The 20,112-nt window shown below is 32.7% G+C and overlaps 2 protein-coding genes across 7 annotated transcripts; one reads left to right on the forward strand and one right to left on the reverse strand.

The window, feature by feature from the left end:
- Positions 1-2,851: 2,851 nt before the first annotated feature.
- Positions 2,852-5,829, reverse strand: LOC132280749 (UPF0481 protein At3g47200-like). The gene is made up of 2 exons (XM_059782480.1): positions 5,699-5,829; positions 2,852-4,199 (listed from the first exon to the last, which is right to left on the reverse strand). The coding sequence occupies exon 2, from the start codon at positions 4,176-4,178 to the stop codon at positions 2,913-2,915; it is 1,266 nt and encodes a 421-aa protein (XP_059638463.1). The 5' UTR covers positions 4,179-4,199; positions 5,699-5,829; the 3' UTR covers positions 2,852-2,912.
- Positions 5,830-10,487: 4,658 nt separating this feature from the next.
- Positions 10,488-19,506, forward strand: LOC132280748 (UPF0481 protein At3g47200-like). 6 transcript variants are annotated; one of them, XM_059782475.1, is made up of 4 exons: positions 10,488-14,528; positions 15,408-15,517; positions 15,682-15,794; positions 15,869-19,504. In XM_059782475.1, exon 4 carries the CDS (start codon positions 17,853-17,855, stop codon positions 19,161-19,163), a length of 1,311 nt encoding a protein of 436 aa, XP_059638458.1. In that variant the 5' UTR covers positions 10,488-14,528; positions 15,408-15,517; positions 15,682-15,794; positions 15,869-17,852; the 3' UTR covers positions 19,164-19,504. The 6 variants fall into 6 exon arrangements, with proteins under 6 accessions (XP_059638458.1, XP_059638459.1, XP_059638460.1 ...); XM_059782476.1 differs by having other exon boundaries at positions 10,488-12,462; positions 14,439-15,517; XM_059782477.1 differs by having other exon boundaries at positions 10,488-11,785; positions 12,387-15,517.
- Positions 19,507-20,112: the final 606 nt, after the last annotated feature.

Raw genomic sequence — 20,112 nt, forward strand, 5'->3', positions numbered from 1 at the left:
TTTGGGTCAGGTAGGTACCTATCTAATGATCCGAATCCAGTGGATTTGGGTCGTTACAATATATATATATATATGTGTGTGTGTGTGTGTGTGTGTGTGAGAGGTGGTTTGAAGGTGGGCTTGAGCCCCCCCTAATTTTTTTTATTTTAGTATAAGTAAATTTAGCCCAACAAAACAAATTAGTAGGGTATTAGTCCTTTAAATATTAGCCCATCCAAATAAGCCCAAGATCTAAGTCACAATTTTAAAATAAAGACCCAACCAAACATGTCCAAGTCAAACAAGCCTTAAAACCCGACCACAGAGCCAGAACACAATTCAGAGAGCTCCCTCCAATATACCTAAATTCCTAGTCTTTTATGTGACCTAGACTCTATCCCTCTAACCCTATTTCAGTATTTTCTCTAAAAATTTTCAACTCTTTCATCTATCAATCCCTATTCTTCGTTAGCTCACCCCCCCAATTGATAATTCCTGAATTCGCCATTGCAAGTTAGCCAACCCAATTAGTACCATACGGGTGGGCTGAGTTGGCCACAAATATGGAGTGCCACGTCCCAATGGTGCTCTTATAGCTTCTGATTCTCTCATGTCATAATGATATCCGGAGACATGATAAGAAATTAGAACCAAAGAACCAACTTCACTCACTTTATTTACGAAAATGCTATACTTCACGGATTTAGATTTGTGATTTTATATAGAATTAAGTGGCTGCTTATTTGTCACGTTATTTGACTACTTTGTGCATTTTAAAGGTAATTTTTTAATATAAGAAAGAGAGAAAAAATAACAAAACTTATCATTATAAAATCGAAACCCTAATATAACTCAATAATTTGAATTCAATCCAGCCTATAAATCTTCATGTAGACTCTTTCTATTAAATTTTTAAATAATTAAAACTAGTAGGTACAATCTTTCTCATAAATAAGAACTATAATTTACATAATTCACTTAAAGCTTACTGTTAAATTTTAAAGAGATACCTAACAAAGATATACAAAAGTTGAGAGAGAAGAATATATATATATATATATATATATATATATATATATAATATGAAAAATATTAGTAAAGAAAAACAAATTATAGATAGAGAAAGAAATCCAATATAATTGTTTGTTGTGACCTTTTTCTTCAATTGTCAATTTGTTTAGTTTGTTAAAATATGACACCCAAATGTATAAAAGAATAAAGTGTAATATGTATTAAAATAGAAAACATTCATGTCTTTTTAATTATCGCTACATCAAATTTAAGATACAATTTTGAATTATAATTCGAGATGTGTAGTGATGCTCGAACGTAATACCTGTGCAATAACCATGCATCACATTTAATTTGAAAATGCAACACTCATGTAACAAGTTAAATTGATATTTACTTTGAGATTACACCACATTTGCAAGTGTTTTATCTTTCATTTTTTTTTTTTTTGTCGGAGAGGTGAAGGTTAATTCTATAATTATATACAATATATTGGTTTACATTTAAATTTGACCCTGGTTAAGCTGGGTAGCCGACTTGGTAGAAACATTTTCATGAGTCGTGTGGGAGCCTGGTTCAACTCGCTCCCATCCTCCCCTTCCTTGTCAGGTAAAAAAAAAAACATTTAAACTTGGCCCCAGAGCATTTACAAAACAATAGGCAAGAGCCCAATCATAACTAAAATTCGAACACATGACGGTTACAACATCTCTCAATCAGCCGGAGAAGCTGCAGCAGACTTGCCCTGCATTCCGATCAATCAATCAGTTCAGGCAATGCGCCTTGCATACAATAACTCTATAGTTAGATGATTTGCCTCTCCAATGCTGAGGATAATTCTGTCCACGAGGATGGAAAGATGTAAGAGGGCACAACGTGTTTGAATAAATAACCAAATGAACATTTGAAGAACAAGTGGTCATGGGATTGAGAGCATGCTGAGCAAGATGCCTATGACTCATGGGTTTACGGTCAAGGGAAGAGTCTGTTGTGAATGGCCAACCGTAGAATAAAATTGTGTTTCGGGATGGTTGTGACCAAGTCAAGTGGTGCCATGGAACAGTTGGGTGATTTTTGGTAGATTGCATTAAGAGTGTGAGCTATGGAGAAATCTCGAGAAGGATATGGAATCCATTTGATTCGATGGCTTGTGTTGGAGCATGGAGATGGGAGGGTGGATGGGTTGCCAAGCTGAGGGAAGATTCTGAGGATTGAAATGACCGTGACGAATCATCAATGAAGGTGCTGAGAGAGGTTTTTCGTAGAGGGCCAAGAGAGGACCAGCGGTCAAACCAGACATTAGTGTTAATTCCATTCCCAATTTATAGCTTGACAAGAGCGCGAATGGCAGGCCTGAGTTGAAGCGGCTTCCTCCAGCTCCAAGAACACTGACCAGGTATGTTCTCTTCCCACATGCTTCTACGTCTAAGAAGATATGTGTTTATCCACTGAATTCAAAGCATATTGTCCTTTCCAGTAAGAATATTGTATAGATGCTTCAGAACTGCACACTCATTCCATGTATGTAGATTATGAATCCCTAGACCACCAGCATTTCTGGGCAAACAAACTGTTGCCCAAGCAACCTTGGCACTCTTTTTCTCCAGCTCACTAAGTGCTTGAGAGTTGAAATATATGATATAGTGTCTAAAAGCTTGAGGCCATGAAGTCTGTTTTCTTGTTAACTAATGCACAAGAAGCCCTTGAAAATGAGGAAAAGACATATCTGATGCGCGTTAATAAAGATGATGGGGGTTGCCTTAGTATTTGATTTGATTTTAGAGACATAATTGGGATTGGTTAGAATTTAGCCAATACCAGCAAAGCAAGATAATATGAATTTCAAAAAAACTGTAGAATCTGTTATAAGACGTAATAAGAAAGTCATTACAATGGATAACGCAAGTAAACAAGTCCTGAAACTAGGGGGAGATGATAGAACAAATGGTTTGTATGAAAGAAAGTACAAGCAGTATAAATGCAGCAACAGTTGAAGCTGTTCTCCATGGAGTACTGAAATAATCATGCTCCAGTTTCGCCTTCCACTTGTGCCGAGTAACCTTGCAATATGCATTTAGTTTTTCACATGTATCATGGAAATAGTAGTTCTCGGACCACCATAACATTTCTGAGGTGAGATTGTTAAAGAGTCCAGCCACTTCAGAGCTATCGCCTAGTAAGTTCTGAATAATTCCCCTCTGTATAAGTAAATCTGCATCTTTAACGGTGTCAATAAGGTTATCCATGAAAAAAACATAATCCATTATGTAACTGTCAAGTGTATAATGACAATGCTCGAGTGCAATGAGGTTTCTCAGTAGAGACTCTGTCGAGTCGTTTATGCTGAAGTGGGGAATTTCCAGAGATCCCATAGTGTATTGTATGTCAAGTAAGTGTTTGCTTGAGCCGCTGTTAAATTTCATTCCTGCCTCCTTGAGCTCTGTCGCATTGCGTATTGTCACAAATTTGACCCCACCTATGGGCTGTGACCTTGTAGATGATGGTAAGTGGCATATTCTTAGCAAATCAAGGACATGCTTTGCTTCAGCTAGCGTTGAGATTGACTGTTGGGTGTTACTGATCAACGTTATATTTTTGAAGTATTTGATAGATAGCCTAAGGAAGGAATGTTGGGGTTTTGAATCAGAGTTGTGAATTAGGTTGAACAAATTCTCGAGCACAAAAAAAGGAAGCTGATTTTCAAGTAAGATTAGGTCTGTACGCACTGCAATTATCATATGTGGCCTATTTAAGTAATCACTTGGTTCGTTCAGCATAGAGAAATTGTACCTCCATAGAATCTCGATGATAAAACTGCCATCCAAAAGCAGCATTTCCACAAATTTATCGCTGCTAAGCTCAATTCTTTCTGCATAATAATCGCGAGCTCTCTGTTCCCATTTCTTTGTCTCTCCCATACACCTATCCAAACTCATCCCAACACGATTTAGGAATGACTGCAAGTATCTCAACTTATGCTCTTCCATAGCTTGTAAGTTTTCTTTGCCACGATGGAATGGGCCGATAGAAACTGCCTGAGGTGTGTAAGTTTTCTCTTTTAATACGCGAAGTCTCTTGGGAACTCTATAGATACAACATTCAGGTGACATAGGAGGCAGGTTCTCCATCAATTCCTTAATCGAAATTTCCGATGGAATGCCATGGTTTCCTGTGTCCGTTCTTTCCATCCTTCTATTTTTCTGGTGTAACTGGAAGAGTAATGAAGAAACAGTAAGTGCATGTATATGTTTTTTACTTTACTCTCCATTAGATGCTAAATGGAGAAATTTTATACAGTAAAATCTTGAATCTTTGTTTTGTTTTTCCAATTTTGTTAAAACTTTTGGTTTCCTATTATTGTTTCCATTTTGTCCCAATTGATTTAAGTCCGTTTCATCCCGTCCACAGCGATCATATTTATTGGCAAAGAACTCAGATATTATTAATAGCTTGAAAATTTATTTATTTAGTTATTTTTGAAACGGTTTTAAGAGAGCAGAGTTAGAAAAAGAGAATTTTTTTTAGAAGAATCCTTGTGAAATACAGTGGCGGTGATAGAAATTTTGATTTGGGGGATCGAACTAGTACCATATAATTAAAATTTGCAAACTTCTAAAGTCAACTGTAATATAATTTTCTGCATAATATTATTCTTATTAATACATATATTTAAGAAAAAACAATTCAGAAATGAGAAAAGTGCAACCGAAATAATTAGAGATGAACATTGATATGAATATATTCAAACTTCTAAAGTCAACTGTAAAAAAATAATAATGAAAAAGTATTAACTACCTCTCAAACTTCTAAAGTCAACTGTAATATAATTTTCTGCATAATATTATTAATACATATATTTAAGAAAAAACAATTCAAAAATGAGAAAAGTGCAATCGAAATAATTAGAGATGAACATTGATATGAAAAGAACAAAGAGAAGAAGAAACAATAAATTATATTTAAGAAACATTTTTTTTTTTTTGTAAAATGAGAAGTTATAAGGAATTTTTAGAGAAGAAGAAAAAATAAATTAAACTATCTTCAACAGTTGTTTAAATATTTAAAAATAAAAATCGACTACTTTGATTCCACCTTGAGAAAGATATATCATTATAATAATATTATGAAGCGAGTTTTCTCATGATAAAAGTCATGAGTTCTACACATTCAAGCACTCGATTGAGATATATTTTTTTTAGATTTGTAGAAAATCAAATAAACTATTTAATATATCTTTCAATCAGTAGTTGAATATAAGGAACTTATGACTCTTGTAATGAGAGAACTCTCTTAATAACATTACTCATATAATAATTAGAAACAAACAGAAAAGTACTTTAGTAACTTAAAGACGCAATACACGTGTATTCGTAAATTTATATGAAATGAAGGACTGATTAATTATAGTAAGGACTACTTTAATAATAAACTTATAGTTTTGTATGACAAGATTTGAGCTTTCAAAAGTAGGCTAAAAAAGTTTGAAATTTTTTATAAACTGTGAGGACTGAGGGACACATGTTATATTTATTTCTAAGATATTTTTGATTCAATTAAATAAGTGTTCTGATTTTTTTTTTGATGGCCTAATTAAAATTTTCTGAGACTTTTAGGGACCTATTTCAAGAACTGAATCAAACCCAACCTCAACAGACATACACAAAAAAAGGATGAGTTATATATATAAGAGGGTAGAACAAAAGCATACCAGATCCTCAATCCTTGTGTATGTTTATGGACTTCACAGAATCATCTCCTCCATACCATATATGACAACATTTATTAAAGGACTTCTTACTATGCCGCAACTTCTGCGCAAGAATTATATATAAGGGTAAAAAAGAGCACAGTTATTCTTAAACCTTATTCTAAGAAACATATTTTTGTACTTTTAGACTAAAGTGAATCAAATTGGTTCTTTTGCTTCTTCTTCGCCTTGAATCCTTAGAGAGGGCAACGATATGTCCTCAAGCAGTAATGCTATGTTCGGAGCACCAAATTAGTACGAATCATTACGTTATTTAATGAGTCTTTTTTATGAAAAAAAATAAATAAAAAATATTAAAAAATAGAGAGAGCAACCCTATGTCCTCGACCAGTAATGCTATGTTTGGAGCACCAAATAATTACGAATCACTATGTCATTTGATGAGACTTTTTATTAAAAATATATATATATATATATTAAAAAATAGAGAAAGGAGCTTACACTTGTTGGATAGTATAAATCTATAGATATATATATATATATATATATCTCATCCACCAATTCGTCTTTTTTAGCACATAATTAAAAACAAATGTATAGATTAATACTAATTATGAAAACTGAGTAACTATTCGAAAATCATGCTTACGCTGTTCTATAACATGAATAAATTGCTTGAAGGATTTACCCAAAAAAATAAATTGCTTGAAGGTGACATCGATCGATGGACAGTCCGAGAGGATTCAAGTATCCACATAGACGTACTAATTGAAATGCTCAAGCTCCTTTTAATGATGGCTACTTTGCAAGATGATGAATTTTGTGTAAAATTTTATATTTTTCACCAAAACTAAAAGCACATAATAAAGGAAAAGAAAAATAGGCATTTCAAGCAAAGAAAAAACACAAATATAACTCAACAAAAAAAGAAAAAAAAATAAAAAAACACATTATGATATGCATATAAACACAATTATATATAAGAGAGTATAATAAAAGCATACCACATCCGCAATCCTTAAGTATGGTGATGGACTTCACATAATCATCTCCACCAAACTATATATAACAACATTGATTTCGCTTTTAAGAAGTTCTTATTATGTCCCACAGCCTTTGTGCAATAATTATATTATAATTTATAATCATATATTATTGTAAAAAACAGAGCTCAATAATTCTTAATCCTTGTTCGAAGAAACGTATAGATTTTTGTGCTTATGGACTAGAGTGAGTCAAATTGGTATTTTTCCGAGAAAGAGAAAAATAAATAATTTTTTTTTATAGACATCATGTGTGGAGGGGGAGAGGGAGAGATAAATAAATGCTTATGTCCGTAAAAATTTTTGTGGGATTATTATATATAAATGGTGCTAATGGTTCAAATTTATCATTTGTTAAAATCAAAGCCTCATAATTTTGAAAAAAATGGAATTAACTAAACTATTGACGTGAATATGAAAAAATATTGTTCGCTCTCACATAGGTATCACTTTTAGGCACATAAGTATCAATGACAAAAAGTAGTACCTGTATGCACAAAAAGTGATACCTATGTACCTAAATGTGATACTTTTGTGAGAGTAAATAATATTTTTTCGTATTTTATTTTTTTGAAATTATGAAATTTTAATTTCATTAAATAATAAATATGTATCTTTAACCATTTATATGTAATAATCCGTAATTTTTTTTAATCTAACTGACATGTTTTTAGTTCCTCCATGATTCATGGGAAAGAAGTATCCTAGTTGTACTGTCATTATATAATTAATCTCTTTTCTTAGTGATTAATTAATACTTGTATAACGTTGGGCATCATTGTCACAAATTATGTCTTAAAATCATATTCTAATTAGGAAATTATTTTTGAATTAAATATTTTTTTTTGAGTACTTGTTAGGATACTTTTGGATGAAAGGACAAAAAAATAATTTATTTGGTTATTTTGGTCTTTGTGTTACTTCACCTCCCTATAGATTTCTGATTCTTTTTGATGATGTAGTTAGTATAAGAAATGGCTTGTTTTGTTTTAAGCATTAGACAAATATTGTTTCTCATTCAAATTTTACCCAATATATATATATATATATATATATATATATATATATATATATATATTTAAACCATTCTTCTAATTATATTCATTATTTGTTACCACATGACAAATTACCAATATTTTTGTGCTGTAAATATAGTTTTGTAAGTAATTTTTCCCTTCGCTATTCCCTTTCTCAGAAAATTGTGCATATTTTGGGGCTATTTGTTAAAAAAATATTCGAAATATGATTGAGTGAAACTAAAGTTCTTATGAGCTTCTGATTCCCTAAGTTCAAATCATAGTGATATTTGGAGGCTTGATAAAAAAAAAAAAAAAAAAAAAAAAAAAAAAAAAAAAAAAAAAAAGAAGAAGCAAAGAATCAACTTCACTTACTGTATTTAATATGTACAAATATGCATTCCCTAGAATAAGGTTTAAGAATCGACGAACACTTCACTCACTTTATTTAATATGTCCAAATATACATTTCTTAGAATAAGGTTTAAGAATAAAGAATGATGTCAATGTACATTGTACAACAAAGTATTAGACACCGAGGTGTGTATATATATATATATATATATATATTTTTCACACTTAATTTTTTATTCTTGATTTTGCATGATTTTTAATAAGAGAAATGACATAATCACTTTCTAAAATTAAAATAGAGAAAAAAAATACATTAATTTATAATAATTGTGGAGTCTCCATTAGTAAGAAAATGGAGGGTGAATATTACATCTTGTTGAGGAGGAGTGGAATTTTCGGAGGACTAGTTTGGCTATATCATCATTCTCTGTTGATGTAATGTGTCACCGTCTTCAATTTAAATGCATAACAAAGTTAATTTTGTACAGGAGATGATCCCAATCCAAAATCTAGTCTCTCAAAATCTAATTTTTTTAAGGGACTTGATATTAACACTTAATTTTTTAATCTTGTATTTCACTTGATTTTTTAATAAGAGAAGTGACTAATTCCCCTTTAAAAGTAGAGTGAAAAATACATTCTATAGTGATTGTGGTTTCTTCAAAGTGCTTTTAAAGGAAAACAGTTATTAAAGTAGTTTATCTTCAAAGTTCAAATACGGTACCAGCAAAGCAAGACAATATGAATTTCAAAACACTGTAGAACCTGTAATAAAAAGCAATGGGAAAATCGTTACAATGCATAATTAATGCAAGTACACAAGCCAGCAAAGCAAGACAACTTCATGATCTGCTTACCTCGTAAGGATACACACCAGCATATTTATATTCATTATATATATATTCCTTCCGTTTTATATTAATAATTTATTATTTTATTTTTATATGTTTTAAATTAATTATTTTTTTAAAAAAATTAAAATATTTTTTTTTATTTTTATTATTGTCTTTTATCTTTTTAAAAATTTTTAAACTTTATAACTATATATATTTAAATTAAAAAAATAATTTAATAATTTTTTTAAAAAATAATACATTAATTATATGTCACTCTTAAAACTCCCACTTCTATCCGTGGACCTATATTGTGGGAGTATATCTAATACTCGTGTATAAATATACTAAATATCAACTCAGAGAGAGAGAGAGAGAGAGAGAGAGATTTTTCAAGGATTTGGGAGATAAAAAGCTGCAGAGTCCTGGACCTCTGCTCTAATATTTGTCTGAAAAGGACCATTTACCCCCTATCCACAACAGTACTCGATTCCTTGCTGCAGACCTCAACTCTGCCAGTATTAAACCACATATGTGGCCTACACCTAATATTACTCCCCTATTTACACTCTGGTCTCACTTCCCACTCACTCTTTCATCTCTCTCCCTATCTCTCTCTATGTATCCATCATTCCCCTATCTACACCATGAGCCACTTCCCCAACATAAAAGTGGTGTCTTCTTCCCCACACCATTTATGCCATCTGCATCAAATTTTGACTCTCTAAAAATTTTACTTTAACTTTTCAAGAGTCACGTCAATAATTTCAAGAGCCACGTCAGCAATTTTTGTTATCTAAAAACATATACTCCATCAGACTCTCCGAATTTTCACTCTTCAAAAAAAAAATTAAATTTTAAGATTAAAAATAATGAATTAGAATAAGAAAATAAAAATTACAAAATCCTATGGGAATAAGAAAATGAAATTTTAATTTTAATTATTTTTTTAAAAAAAAGTTTTACAAAATTGAATTTTTTAAAAAAAATTTACAATATTATAACCTTTAAGGCACTGTAATGCACTGTTTATGACAGTAATTTAAAATTTAAAGCAAATTTTTTTTAAAAAAAATCAAATTTTAAGGAAAAAAAAAAGAAAAGGTTTTTTAATTTATTTTTGGCACAAATAATTTATTTTTTGGACAAACAGTGTCTAAAGAATATCTTTTTTTATTTACTGAATTTTATTTTATTTTTTTAAAAATAAGCTCAAAATAACATATTTTTGGTTTTTTTCAAAAAAAAACTAGGTTGCCAAACAGTGCCCTAAAGGCACTGTTGCAGCCTGAAGTAAAAAAAAAAAAAACGAAGAAAAACCGCTTCAGGGAAAACGTCGTCGCTTTGCTAAGGAAAAAGACAAAAAAAAATTTCCGCGATCGGGCTCGGGCTCGTGGAATACCTCGAGCCGGGCCGCGAGCTGTTGTGGGCCCAGCCCAATTCCGAGAGGCTGCTGGAGTGAGTTTGGTTTGTTTGGCTCGCGGAAAGGGCCTTCCGCGAGCCCACTGCGGATGCTCTTACATTTACATTTACAGTACTCTCCTGATCTGCAATTGATCTCCTCTCTCTTCCCCTACTTCAAAATGCGTCTGTTTCAGTTTCCCGTCTTGGTCTACACATCTCTGATTGCTCTACCCATCACTCTCCCCAACCCTAAAATGAAAATGAGTCTTCTTCGCCACTTTACTCCTATCTCACTACTCTCTCTTCCTGGCCATCTATATATAATCATCATCTCCTTGTAGGATTTCTCAAACCCTAACTTGTTAACAGTTCTCATTATTCTCTCTCTTTCCCTAATCTCTTCTCTTTGCTACCTCAGTGGGTCCATTGTAGAAGACTCTGTCTAACATGTTCAAAAAACTGAAAATCAAGAAAAGGGAAGACTTCCATCTCTCTGGCGAACTCACTCCCTTCACTGAAGAAAGCTTCTCTTTTCAGAGAAGAGAGTCGGAGAAGCGTTGCCGGAGGTGAGGGGACAGCGCTTTTTTTTGGGCATTGAGCTTGAAGGGGTCCTCCTTCTCGAATTATTACAATACGAATTCTCCATCTGAAAGAATCTCGACTTCCAAGGAGAAGGAAGCAATTATCTCGCTCATCCGAGGAGCATTGCTGGAGTAGACGGGGAGAGAAGAAGCTCCATACTGAACCGCTCCCTCGACCGGGGAACACTGCATCTTATCATCTCGCTCATGAGCTACCACCATTCTTCATAGGTGACCACCAACTCAAACTCGCCACCGAACCCTGTTGATTCTGTTGCCGGCTACCCATTACAGCATATGAAGTACTCGCTCCATACTTGCTTTTTGGAGTTGAAAACTAGCTGTTCTTGGGTCCGAATTGATTTCCGGCGATATGGGGTAGTCTGGAATTCGATATTCTGGGGAGAAATCAGAGCGGTCTTGGAGGGTGAAAATTGGTGGTGGTGGAAGATGGGAATTAGGGAAATTCTCACTCCATACAGCTGAAACAGCCTCAGCCTCAACCTCAGCTGAAATTCTCACTCCATATGGTAGAAGGCGAGAGAAGAAGCTTTATTCTCGTCATCTTTTGGCTTCTACTCCAGCAATACTCCTCCTATGAGCGAGAGAATTGCTTCCTTCTCCGTAGAAGCCAGGGGTTCCTTTCATATGGAGAATCCATGTTGGAAGGATTCGAGAATGGGGACCTCTTCAAGCTCAATGCCCTAAAAAAATGCCCTTCTGTCCCCCTCCCCTGCGGTGAAGCTTATCTGACTATCTTCTCTAAAGAGAAGAGCTGGTGCTTCCTTCACTACGTAAGCTGCCAAACGGACCTTGAAGAATACCGTCAATACGCTCTGCTATGCTCTGAAGAGAGGTCAGGTCTCTCTGCAGCTTTTTTATCTCCCAAATCCTTGAAATCTCTCTCTCTCTCTAAATAGATATTTAGTACTCCGTATTTATGTATTGAATATATAATGAATATAAATATGTTGGTGCGTATCCTTTTGAGGTAAACAGATCATGAAGTTGTCTTGCTTTGCTGGTATTGTTTTTGAACTTTGAAGATAATATTGAAATTCAAGTGCATTTATCAAATCATTAGTGGACCATAATCCAATAAGTATTCTTTCAATCTATGCTAAAACACCAATTGTAAATAAACATAAAAATGGTTTAGCAAAACCTAGATGAACTTGTTAATTACCAATGTGATTTGAAAAATGTATTGTCTAAGGAATATTTGTTTCATGCAGACAAATTATACATATGCTTCATGCATATGTAAAAATCATGCTACTTATTTTTCTACTTTCACAGAGGTTTGATGGATAAAAGAAGCAAATATGTAACTTTATCCACTGAAAATTGGTATAAACACATGTTTCTTAAGATAAGGTTTAAGGAATTAATGAGCTCTTTATATAGACTATTTTTTATGATTTATTTCACTTGGTTTGACTTTCTAATTCATGCAGTTTTTAGAAAGTGAAGTCTATGCGCTAATAATAATATTGTGAAGATGAGTGGATGAAGTCCATAAACATACTCAAGGTGTGAGGGTTTGCACGACTTTCTCTATAGTCTATCTCTTATTTTTCTTCATGTAATTCCCTATAATTCCTTGATATGGTTGTAGTTTCTTTTCTTTATTTATTAATTTGTTTGGGGGGAAGATTAAAAATTTACTACCTCCTTCTGATGGACAAGTTCTGGTTGGTTTCTTATTAGAAATTTACACCCTGTTTCTAATGCGAACAATATCTGTTAGCAATTTTTTTCTAGGAAACCTATTTAATTGCTATAAAACCAGTTTTCAAGAACCGTGAATCTCAGAGAATTCAAAAAATATATATTACTATAGAATAATTTTTTTTCCCCCTCCAACTCAGTATTAGAAAATATCTAACTAAATGACTTTTCGTACATTTGTTTTGTCTAAATTAATTAACAGAAAACCATGTAGAGAAAATAAAATTAATCATGCCAAAAAAGAAAAAAGCATAGAAATAGATATGATGTTCTCTCTTGGTAATATATATATACACACACACATTTTTATACTACAAGAAGCAGATTTTTTTTTTTTTTAAATGTTCTCCATCTCCAACTCTGTAATTTTAACAAAATATCATATATACATGACTATCTGACGAAGAAAAAGAAAAAGACTCCCTCACCTGGAGAGAGAGCGCGCAGTTATCATGCAGAAAGCATTAAGGTTAGCAGTGATGAATTTGTGAGAATGATTCTTTTGGGTAGCAGTTTTTTGGAGGCAGCAATTTTGTATGGTGGAAGAACCAGAGGATTACTTAAATCGGCAAATTTATATAAACAATGCATTCAAAGACATGATCTTACTTGAAAATCAGATCCCCTTTTTTATTTTCGAGGGTCTCTTCAACCTATAGCCTACCCGTGCAAGAGAACTTCTCCCTTCCTTGAGCTTTCCATCTTATACTACTCGGATTTTGTTATTTACAAAAATATGAAACCCTCATTTCTGAGTATTGAAGTAAATGTCACTTACCCTCATTTCTAACTCTTAAGGGTTGTAGAGAAAGTCAATTATGTGCCAGTTTGAAATGCAGTGGAGCTTCAGGAGGCATGAATGAAGTTTAAGAAGGGTTCAAGCAATCGTTTCCTTGACATAAAGCTTTCCATGAATGGTGTATTGGAAATCCCCCAGACAATCTTAATCTTCACTTAGAAACCTCACGGCACTTGAGCAATTTTGCCATCCATATGATAGTTACATACTAAGAAGCACAGACATGGATACGGGATATAGATACGACATGACACGGACATGGCGACACGACAAATTCAAAAAAATTAGGATACAGACACGGACACGGCGAATAGTTCTACTATTTTTCATCAACCTCAATGAACAAAATACACAAATCATAACTCATAACTAATAAACTATAAAAGAACAATGTTGCAGAGTTATAAAATTAAATAAAAAAACAAGACATTAGAATAATAACTAGTATCAATTAATTATAAGTTTAAAATTATAATGTATTGATCACATAAAGGAGTAAAAGTTGTTAAATAACTTCACATATTTATACTTTAACCCAATTTTTTTAAAAAAATTATCTTTTAGACCCCCAAAAATAAGACACGCGTGTTGGACACAACCCTTGACGTGTCGGACGCATGTCCGCGGAGTGTCCGAAAATTAAAAAAAAAAAAAAAAAAATTCTAGACACGTTTTTTGGTGTGTTCGACACGTGTCAGGGTGTGTCCGACGAGTGTCGGACACGGATTCTTCGCTCATTTTGGCGTGTCCGTACTTCCTAGGTTACATAATTGATTATATTTATTTCATGGATAACCTAATTAACACGGCTAAAGACGTGAAATTACTTATCGAAAATGGGATTTGTGAGAGCTACCTGGGCGATAGCACTGCAACAGCAAAGTCTCTTTAATAATATCACTAAGGAAGTGTCTTTCTGGTGTCCACGCTATTGCTATTACTTTTCTGGTATAAGTGAAAAATTGAATGCATATTGCAGGTTCTGTCGCACGTGTGGAAGGCAATACTAAAAAGTGATTATTTCAGCACTTCATGGAGAACTGCTTCTATTATCGCTGCGGTTATCTTGGTTGGACTTACTCTTATGCAAACTATTTGTTCTATAATCTCCCTTATAGGTTCAATACTTGTGTACTTTCATTATGCATTGTACTGATATTTCCTGCGCATTTATAGTTCTTACAGATTATGTAGTCTTCACCATTGATATTGTCTTAGTTACGGTGGCATTATCTAAATTTTCAGGCTGTTTGGGTTTCATTGTAGAAAAAATATATATATTATTTACCTTTGTGCATTTTATCTCTGATTTTCAAATTAAACATTCTAACAAATTATGTAATTTTTTAAAATTGATATTACCTCTCTTTGAAGATATGTTGTGTAAAATTATCTTTAGGTCATTGTTCATTCGACAGGAAAAGAAATTAAAATGACTATGATTTCCAAGTTGGGGCTTGAAATTTATGCAGAAATAGCTAAACTAAACTAAAATAAAATTGATTATAGGCTGGTAAAATGACATGTTCTTCAGTACTGGACTAGGCCCTAGACAAGCTTTTGCTCTTTTGAAGCTCTAAATGTGAGAGATTGAAGCGACCAAACATGATTTAGTTGAAGCTTTAGCTTGTTGAAGTTGTAGAAATGAACCATCCATTCCAGATTACTACTGATTATTTTTTATAATCTAGTCCGTGTGTGAAATTATATGTTCTATTTCAAGCTAAGACATTAGATTGTTTCACATTCAAATCTACAACAGTTCTTCTTACTATATTCATTCTTAACAATTATAGAATTAGTTACCAATTGACAAATTATGTGCTGCAAACATGGTTTTTTTAGTAAGCAATTTTTCCCATATTGCTATACTCTTTCTCAGAAAATTATATTTTACTGCTATTTGTTAAAAAAAAATGTTCAAAATATGAGCTTTTGATTCCCTCAGGTCATGATGATATCAATCTCTGGAAGCTTGACAAGGAAGAAGGAGCAAAGGACCAAGGACCAACTTCACTCACTTTATGACAAGGAAGAAGGAGCTTTTGATTCCCTCAGGTCCATTGTACAAATATACATTTCTTAGAATAAGGTTCAAGAATAAAGACACTTCAGTCCCCTTTATTTAACAAGTACAAATATACATTTCTTAGAATAAGGTTTAAGAATAAAGACTGCTCTTTTTACTATTATATATGATTGTTATTCCATACATAATACAGGGTATGGCATGGAACATCTTGAGAAGTCCTCAAGGTGAAATCAATGTGATAACAATAATGTAGTGAAGCTTACTTGGTGAAGTACACAAATATACTCAAAGATTGAAGATTTGGTAAGTTTTTATTTTATTTTATAATATTAACAAGTTTCATCTTATGTCATAATTGTTCAATTCTAACTGTCCAGTTGTATTATCGAAATTCAAGTGCATTTACCAAATCATGTATCCGGTAAGTATTCTTTCAATCTATACGATCCATGTGATAAGCTGAACTTAAGAATAATATATATATATATATATATATATATATATATATATATATATATATATATATATATTGTGATGTTTATCATGAAATATTCACATGTTGAGTATCATTTTCCCTTTTTTATTTTTTATTTATTTTTTATATCATTCCATTTTTGGGAAAAATTAGAAGTTTCCACACATCCTCTTCCATGTAACATTTTCTTCCTGCAGACGTTTTTCTCTATAAACCTTCTTTCATCACTAACACAACTTGGTTTTACTATCATCAGCTAGTGCGATGCATGCAATCTTAATTTAATAAAACATCAATTGATTAAGAAACATAAAATGGTTTTTCATGCGCAAAAACTAGATGAACTTGTTACCAATATGATTTAGAAAATGTATTGTCAAAGAATATATCTTTTATATGTAAAAATCACGCTACTTATTTTTCTATTTTAACATAGGTTTTGATGAGGATAAAAGAAGCAAATTACCAACTTTAATTTATCCACTTAAAATTAGATATAAACATATATTTCTTAATATAAGGTGCAAGAATTAATGAGCTCTTTTTATGGACTATTTATGATTTTATTTCGCTTGGTTTGACTTGTTAATGCAGCATAGAGGTTACTTAGAAAGTGAAGTCTATGCTGTTATAATATTATTGTGAAGATCACTGGATGAAGTGCATAAAAGTACTCAAGGCTTGAGGGTTTGCACAACTTTTACTATAATCTCTCTCCACATATATTTTCTTTTCGTTCTTTAATTTCCCTTTAAATATTGCTTGATATGTTTGTTTAGAATACGTTTTTTCCTCTACCTCAGTATTAGAAGACAGCTAACCAAATGAATTTTCGTACATTTGTTCTCTCTAAATAATTAACAGATGGAAAACCATATTCAGAAAATAAATTAATTATGACAGAAAAGAAAAAAGCATAGAAATATATTTCTCTATATATTCACACACGTCTTATAAGCGTAGAAATATATTTCTCTATATATACACACACGTCTTATACCATAAGAAGCACAATTTTTTAAAAGTGTCCATCTTCAGCTCTGCAATCTTAAGAAAATACCAAATTTGACTAGCTACCTTCATCTTGATGAAGAAATATAAATAGATTTGCTTACTTGAAGATGTATATATTATGGAAAATTAGTATCTCATGATGTATTACTTGCAGCTATACTTAATTATAATCAAGCCAATACAAAAGATAAAAAAGGTTTTAACAAGCTAGATTGAGGAAGAAAGAAAAAAAAAAAACACATTGAAATATTTGTCAAGGTAACAAATGCAGAACGGTTTACTCGTGTGTAATTTACCCAAACCTCAAGAGAGATCAATGTAAGTTACCTCATTTTAAAAGTAGATTCAGCGGAATTGAAGCTTTATAAGACATATTGACCTTTAAAAGAGAAAAGTACATAATAAATTATTGATAAATTTTCTGAACTTCTTTCGTTACCATGTCTTGATGGGATTTGACAATTTTTTCCAAAACATAAAAAATTGTAGATGTTATGAATCGACTCTATGAAACTATCATTACAAATGTGCCTATTTAATAAGGTGATCTAATTCACACTGAGTCAGTACTGTTATTCTTTGGTGGTAGCAGATGTTAAGAATTGGCTGAGTTTAAAAAATATATGTATACATATATATAGATCAATATTTTGTAGGAAAATGATACTCAGTCCTATTGGTTAGGCTGAGGTCATTGATGGCCTAAAATGGGACTTAAAACGGCCGTATTCACTTTAGACTATTGATTAATGTTTCACTTTGACACATAGGCCTAATTAGTTGGCCCGAATAGGATGACTTTTCATAAAGGACAAATGCGTGTTACTTAACGCCTTAATTGCCCTTTTAGTTGCAGGACAACACAAGCTAGGATGGAAAGAATTGTCGCAGAAAGCCATGAAATTGAGATAACAGAACACTATATGTCAGTTGATATTGCAGATGCTGTCCCATTGGTAAATTCAATTAGAGAAAAGACAGATAAACTCTCTCCCATATCACCTGATTGTTGTATCTATAGAGTTCCCAAAAGACTTCGTGATGTAAATGAAAGGGCTTACATACCTCAAGTAGTTTCCATTGGCCCTTTTCATCACAGTGAAGAAAATTTACAAGCCATGGAAGAGAACAAGTTGAGATACTTGCAGGCATTCCTTAACCGTTCTGGATTGAGTTTAGAGAGGTGTATTGGAGTGATAAAGGAGTGGGAAGAGACGGCTCGAAAATATTATTCGGAAAGCATTAAGCTTAGCAGTGATGAATTTGTTGAAATGCTTCTTTTGGACAGCAGTTTCATCATTGAGACCATTTGGAGGTACCATTTCTCATCACCGGAAGAAGCACAAACTAACTACTTGACGCGTCCATCTCTCAGAACTTCCACAGTAATGGACTTGATCTTACTTGAAAATCAGCTTCCCTTCTTTGTTCTTGAAGGTCTGTTCAACCTAGCTTTCCTTGTCACTCCACAAACCCATTCCTTCCTCTCGCTTGCTATCTACTTTTTTCAGGATCTTTGTCTAGTCGAAGGAATCGATCAATCGATCTTAAATTCTATTGAAGTAAAACATTTTGTTGATTTGCTAAGGTTACTTCACTTACCATCATCTCCAAGATCAAAATCATCAAATGGTGGCAAATTTGTGGCGATACGCAATGTGACAGAGCTCCAGGAGGCAGGAATGAAGTTTAGGACGGCCAAAAGCAATCACTTACTTGATCTAAGAAATACCAAGGAAGTGCTAGAAATTCCCCTCTTGACTTTAGGTGATGGAACAGAATCTGTACTCAGAAACCTCTTCGCACTGGAACAGTGTCATTATTATTATGATAGTTACATTACTGATTATATATTTTTAATGGATAACCTAATTGACACTGCAAAAGATGCCGATTTACTTATCCAAAATGGAGTCATTACAAGCTTCCTAAGTGATAGCGCTACAATGGCCGGTCTCTTTAATGGTCTCACCACAGAAGTGGCTTTGTGGATTGATAACTACTACTTTTATAATATATGTGAAAAACTGAATGCATATTGCAAGGTTTCTCGGCACAAGTGGAGGGCAACATTAACCCGTGATTATTTCAGCACTCCATGGATAACGGCTTCTACCATTGCTGCAGTTATCCTACTCGGACTTACTCTTATACAAACTATCTGTTCTCTAGTCTCCCTTTAGTTAGTTTGATCACTGTGCTTGTGTACTTCCATTATGCATTATTAATGTATCCCTTCTATTATGAATTGTAGTTGTTTCTCAGTTTCTGGTTTGAAGAGATTGTGTAGTTTTCAAAATTAACAATGTCTTTCCATGGTGGCACAATCGAATTTTTTTTATTATTTTTAATTTTTTATTATCATAGATAGTATGCTGGAAAACGAATTTATAAGGCAGAGTAAGAGAAGAAAAATATTTAATTTTATATTATTACCCAAGGCTTGGCTTGATTGATATGTCCCTACTTTTTTGATGAGTTGATGGTTGAAGCCTCAATGGGAATATATGCATCTTTAGTATATTTAAGTCATTATTAAAAATAAAAAAAATATTTCATATGTAATTTCTTTTCAGTTTATTTGAGAGACTGTGTTATGATTTTTTTTTATTATTATTTCTAATCATATTTTAGCATGAAAAGAAATATGACAAAACAGTTTTTTTTCCATTTTTATTCTTTTTTTCTTTTTCAGTTCCTTCACCATATATGTGAAATAGAATCTAGTGTTCGAAGATTTGTTACACATTGTACTCAAAACTGGCAGTAATTGTGAATTTGTTGAAACCATCCTAAGCAACCAAAGTTTACCCTAAAGAAAAATGCTGAATTCAGGACTCCATCCTGTATGGAGCTAATTTTTGGGTTGACTTAACGCAATTATGTTATTTTGGGCGGGATTTGAGCAATGGTTTTATTAACCAGAGCAACTTGGAATACAAGATAAAGGGTATATTTTTTATATTTTGTGCTTGTGTGCATTATTAGTTTAAAACCCCATCTCTCCAATTATAAAGTGTATAGTTGGATTTGTATGAGTTTGTCATTGGTGACGACACTTTTAGGGGTCACCAATGAGGTGTGTTGCATCAACACTGTTTGTCCCACGGAGGGAGGGTGGACCAAATGCCC

This window comes from Cornus florida, unplaced genomic scaffold (assembly GCF_030987335.1).
Source record: "Cornus florida cultivar Cherokee Brave unplaced genomic scaffold, ASM3098733v1 CherokeeBrave_3.0.0_Hap2_Chr11, whole genome shotgun sequence".
NCBI classification, from domain to species: domain Eukaryota; kingdom Viridiplantae; phylum Streptophyta; class Magnoliopsida; order Cornales; family Cornaceae; genus Cornus; species Cornus florida.

Coding starts and splice junctions, on each gene's coding strand:
- LOC132280749 (XM_059782480.1), bottom strand. CDS start 4,178: ATGGAAAGAACGGACACAGGAAACCATGGCATTCCATCGGAAATTTCG.
- LOC132280748 (XM_059782479.1), top strand. CDS start 17,853: ATGGAAAGAATTGTCGCAGAAAGCCATGAAATTGAGATAACAGAACAC.